Source organism: Anneissia japonica, unplaced genomic scaffold, assembly GCF_011630105.1.
Source record: "Anneissia japonica isolate Jap-2015-1 unplaced genomic scaffold, ASM1163010v1 scaffold1165_len1893470_cov193, whole genome shotgun sequence".
NCBI classification, from domain to species: Eukaryota; Metazoa; Echinodermata; class Crinoidea; order Comatulida; family Comatulidae; genus Anneissia; species Anneissia japonica.
The window spans coordinates 1,532,432-1,537,866 of NW_022709613.1; the positions used below are offsets into that span (position 1 = coordinate 1,532,432).

A 5,435-nucleotide genomic window follows, 5' to 3' on the forward strand; every position below is an offset into this window, starting at 1 on the left:
CCCACCCCAAAGTTGCATGAAGAAAAATAATTGTTGTATTGTATTGTTGATATAAATTACCGGTAAGATTTTTAAGGTATGAGAGTGCAAATTTAATATCGATATCGATAATATTTTCAATATCGCCATTTACAAGTGTCGTAAAATAATTTAGTGTGTGAATACAATTTTGGGTTTTCCATTCTGCTGCGTCTTTTTTATTTGTGTTTGAAATGTCTGTTCCTGTATATTACTAAAATAATCGCTACAATTTTTATAGTCAGGATTTGGATGAATATTGTTTGATTTTTTGTTTATTCTTTTCATCCTACAAACGTTTTGGAACTGATAAAGAATAATCTGATTTGGATTTTCAAATTTTATTCGTGCATTTGTTTATAAGTGAACGAATATTAAAAAGTATTTGTAGGATAAGTGTTTTAACATGATCACATAATCTATGAAATCAGGTTTGATCCATTTCATTGTATTTAGCTTAAGTAAATGAAACTAATATACAAGATAATTGTTGACATTTTTCACTGGTTAATATGATAAAAAGAAAAACATCAATTCAATAAATACCGCCAATGTGATTTTTGTTTTGGTCATAAGAAGTAGAAATGCTTATCATTATTATGGTCAGTCCAAATAATAACCGGCTCTTCAAAGATGCCCTCCGAGAACATCTAAAAATTAAAAATTAAAAAAAAAAATCCAAAGATTTATTGACAAAATATTATAAAAATAAGACCCTACTCTAAAACCAAATCCATCGGTGGTACACATCTCAGTTGACAGAGTCAATTTGCATGCGCGAAGGGCCCCGACTGTACTCTTGAACCAGGGCCACTCACAACCTAGTATGCCATTACTTCCCCTACACAACCCCTGGATCATGAAGTGATTAAAGGCGTATTCGTTGACAAACCTCATAGATCAACTTGACTCTATTTTTATTATAATTTAGATGGTGAGAGCAAAAATGAAAAATAAAATATTGCCTACCTAAATAGGCAAATTGTATCTACATGAATGAGGCTTTCTCTTCTGAATGCACAGATCAACTCTGTAAATTAATTTGTTCCCTGGCTAAGTATTATTAATTTTGTCAAGGATATTTTTGACAATAGCGCATCAAAGGACCATTATAAGTTTTAAAATACGAGGATTACATTGACATAAAAAATCATCACTCAAACATCATTCAAACGTCAGACATCTCCATTGGTTAGTATAAATTGTGAAATGTTCGCTATAATCACATCGGTGCTTTGTTGTTGTCGTAAGATTCTTTTACATCCGGGTACTAAATAATGTTAAGATAGGCATCTGTAGGATTAAGTTTAGAACTCTAGAAATATTTATTTATATGTACTGTATATATATAATGTGTGGGTGTGTATCTCAGGAATAAGTTGTTCCGATTTAGGCATTTGTGTTGTATGAGCACAAGCAAAGAACCTTCTGGGTGAGTGGCCTATACATACAAGACAATATAATTAATACTGAGTATCGTATTGAGTACAAACCTCATGCCTCTTCTATTTCCTTTCACACAATATCATTATATACGGTATTGCAAACATGTTATGTTGATATTTCTTAAAAATTTTAGTTCTACAAAAGATTGTTTTTGTCATGTGCCTGGTCTTATTGCGAAATGTCGTGAACAGCATCGGGGTTGCTTAAGCTGCACATTCGGCTGATGACTCGTCGGTATTCAGGAAGTTTCCTGGCGTATATCAACGGATTGATACAACTCGTACAATTAAAGACAATCGCTGTATATGGTATAATATCGGTTGTGTTTGGTATGATGATTGCAAGACTGTGTGGTATTGCACAGATAACGAACGCTAGCACCACAATAAACAAATTTTTAGTGACGTCAATATTTCGCTTTCGAAGATTTACAATAGAAGCAGGAACAGAATTCTGAGAACAAGATTGTAATTGTAGCGTCGATGCCTGCATAGTCGGTGTTATCTTCTTTGCTTCTTTTTTAATGAATAGATAAATCGCAATGTAAAAATAAGCCATACTGCCAAGAGGAATTGGTATTATAATCATTGCAAATATACCAGAATATATGACATGGCCATGTCCAGTTGTGTCCCACAGACAGATATGATATTTAGAATCATACCCAAGTTGTACTATTCCAGATATTATGGGTAAAAACGCGGTTGTCAGAGATACAATCCAGTTACAGGTTACAAATATAGCTGCTATATTGTTATTTACAAGAGTAGGTATTTTTGCTGAGGGTTTTGTTACGATAATGTACCTGACGTAGGCCACAGAAGCGAGAGAGTAGAAGCTCGAGACGGTGCAAGTTATTAGGACTAGAGATGACATCATGCAGACACCATCGTGTAAAGGCCATAGGTCTACTGACACAATGGCAACAATATTCATCGGCAATACTAAACAGTTGAAGAAGTCGGCGATAGCGAGGTTGCCTATGAAGGCGTTCGTACAGTTTCGGAGTTTCGACGACGTACACATTGCTACCAGCACCAAAGCATTACCAATGCTTCCAGCGATGGAGATGACCGCTATGAAGCATGATTGGAAAACGTGAGCCAGAAAATCGTAGTGATCCGTGCTTGTGTTATCCACCATACTAAATAACGAAGCCAAACAAAATGTGCACAATTTATTTAAGTAAGTAAGAATGACGAAGACGAATGATAGTATAAATACTATACCCACCATGCTGTTATGGCACCAGTGTGCTAAGTCACTATCCCTGAGTTACAAGAAACGTTAAGAAACATACATTGATAACCTATGCCATTAGAAAATGGGAAAAACCCATAAAACAGCAAACGGCCATATAATGCAAAACAATTTAAAATTAAAATTAGTTGAACAGCATTAGTAAACGAATGAACTTAGAACCGAGTTGACGTATAACGAAACATATAAATTTTATTATTCACGAATATTTCGCACCTACCTCCTGCGACTTTTCTCAACGTGTAATGAGATATATCTGTCTCTTATACACATCTAGATGTGTATAAGAGACAGAATTAATACTGAGTATCGTATTGAGTACAAACCTCATGCCTCTTCTATTTCCTTTCACACAATATCATTATATACGGTATTGCAAACATTCGAATTCATCACTAGTCACCAAGCGCAAGCTCGGTGGTCTAGTGGTTAAGACATCAGGCTAGATACCTGGAGGTTGTGGGTTCGATTCCCACCCGAATCACTTGCGAATTTTTTTCGCTAGTATTTGGGGACGTACTGAGTATTCAGTACGATTACACGTCAGGTAAGCAAAACATCTCTCCCATGATAACTTCCTGACGCAAACTCATAACCGAATATCACTTGCAGTACCCGGTAGGGCAAAACATCTCTCCCATATATATATATAAGCATGTACAAAATGAAACGATTGAATACCTTGACATAGGCCTAATGGAAACATAAAATGGTGTCTCTATTTCAAAGTATGAAATACAAAAAAAGCACAAAGTCAATAAGGTACTTACTTTAAACACACCACAAGTATAGCCCTTATCGTTACATTACGCACTGCTTTATAGTCTGTACGTGTCACTTCACTTTCTTTCTAAGACCTAAATAAGAATATGCTAGACGCTCATCATTATGCCACATCAATGTCATGGTTACAATCTATTATTAATCAAAGGCAGTAAATTCTATTCAATATTACTTGAAAGAACTATATGTCACTACGGATTACAATAAATATTCAACGACACGTTGTATACAAATTCACAAAACCGAGACTTGATTTGTGTGTATTCTTTTGTTGTTAGATTAAAAAACATCTCGTATGTATCTACAAAATATATTCAATGTACATTTATTAAGCATTGAATTATTGATTATAATAGGAACTGTACAATATATTGGCACATTAATATACTTTAAGGCATATAAATGCGTAAAAACAATTATTTCTAGCATTCTCCAAATCGACAGAGGAGAAAAGCTAAAAGTTATTACTAAAAACACTAGAGCCATATGTGCCATTACATTCTATCCGCGCCAATTGTTCTCCTAAAAAACTTAAACTTACCTTAATGATCAAAAACCGCTGCGATAATATTATCAATGTCTATTTTTTCCGGAAAAAGATGTGAAAGAGAACGATAATCGTCGAAAAATAAGCGCATGCGCCAGAAAAGATAATGGCATTTTATATTAAGATTAATATATCGTTCCTACTCATATCATCGATTGACAATTACAATGATCCATGAAATGCTCTGTTTCTTAGGCAAAAGTAACCAAAAATATGTGAACAATGCATCAAAAATGAAAATCGATGTACATACAAAGACACTTTGTTGTGTAAGTGGCCCCTATTGAGGACCATGCATACATTTACAGTGCAACGTTTACGTTTACTGTAATTAGATGTTACCAATGACTGCGCCCTGGATTTACAAACTGAAGTAGTTTGAAGTATATTGTAGACACATTCTGTAGACCCAATTTTATAATCACTTCACTTGCTGTCTTGGAGAATATGCAAACAAATGATGACATATTAAATTAAAACACAGTACACCTAACCTAGGCCTATATATTTTGGCATTTTTAAAATTTGCTTCATTAGATTGAAAGTAATATTAATAGGGCCTACTAGAAATAAAAGAAAAGATAAACTAACAGCAATAATTAGAATATAAATTTCAACAAGTCGGGCTTATGCAAGATGTGGATATTTAATTAATTTGCAACCCTTGCAAAGAAAAGTTCTCAACGGGATGTTCGGAAGGCCAATGGGTTGTTAGGAACTGTTGGCGAGAGTCACAATCAATTGGATATTTAGAACTGTTAACGAAAATTAGTGCCAATGGGTTGCTTGAAACTGTTGGGAAAGGTAAATGTTAATGACATGCTCGAGAATATTGTTCCAATTGATAGTTTGAACTATTGGACTATTGAAAAGGATAAGTGACAATGAGACAGAGGTTAGACAGAATGTTTGCTAACTGTTTGTTTGAAACAGTTCGAAAGGAAAAGTTACACTATGTTTTTTAAATGTTATATAAATACATGGATTAGAAATAAAGATTAACTAGGTTACTTACATAATAAAAGTGAAACCTTCTGTTGCCGATCTCCTAGAGTCACTACGTAGCTAGTGTACCGTATCTTGCTTAGGCCTGCGTAGTGTGGTAAAATGATTCACAGGTAGCGGGCCGCGACATAAACCCTCCTTCTGGATTGGATTGAATTGGATTTATTCGGTGTAAACATCAAGGATAGCCCACGTAAGTCTAGAAGACTTATTTCCAGTGGGTTCCTTCTGGTGGTGATTGGGCAGTCTACCGGAAGACAATCCCTACTCTTTTCCAAAGACTGTACTGCGTTATTTAACGTGCACATGGGTCATAAATGCACACGGGACCAACGGCTTAAACGCCTCATCCGAAAGACGGTGCGCTGTGGTAACT

At 35.0% G+C, this 5,435-nt stretch overlaps 1 protein-coding gene and 1 non-coding gene across 3 annotated transcripts; one reads left to right on the forward strand and one right to left on the reverse strand.

Annotated features, from left to right (window-relative positions):
• Positions 1-333: 333 nt before the first annotated feature.
• LOC117106890 (melanopsin-like) lies at positions 334-4,185 on the reverse strand. 2 transcript variants are annotated; one of them, XM_033248404.1, is made up of 3 exons: positions 4,049-4,185; positions 3,495-3,581; positions 334-2,608 (listed from the first exon to the last, which is right to left on the reverse strand). In XM_033248404.1, exon 3 carries the CDS (start codon positions 2,605-2,607, stop codon positions 1,633-1,635), a length of 975 nt encoding a protein of 324 aa, XP_033104295.1. In that variant the 5' UTR covers position 2,608; positions 3,495-3,581; positions 4,049-4,185; the 3' UTR covers positions 334-1,632. The 2 variants fall into 2 exon arrangements, with proteins under 2 accessions (XP_033104295.1, XP_033104296.1); XM_033248405.1 differs by lacking the exon at positions 4,049-4,185 and having other exon boundaries at positions 3,495-3,626.
• Positions 3,136-3,208, forward strand: Trnas-aga. Its single transcript has one exon. It is a non-coding gene; the product is annotated as a tRNA-Ser (tRNA).
• Positions 4,186-5,435: the final 1,250 nt, after the last annotated feature.

Excerpts from the sequence above, each read along its gene's own strand:
- LOC117106890 (XM_033248404.1), bottom strand. The coding sequence starts at position 2,607 with ATGGTGGATAACACAAGCACGGATCACTACGATTTTCTGGCTCACGTT.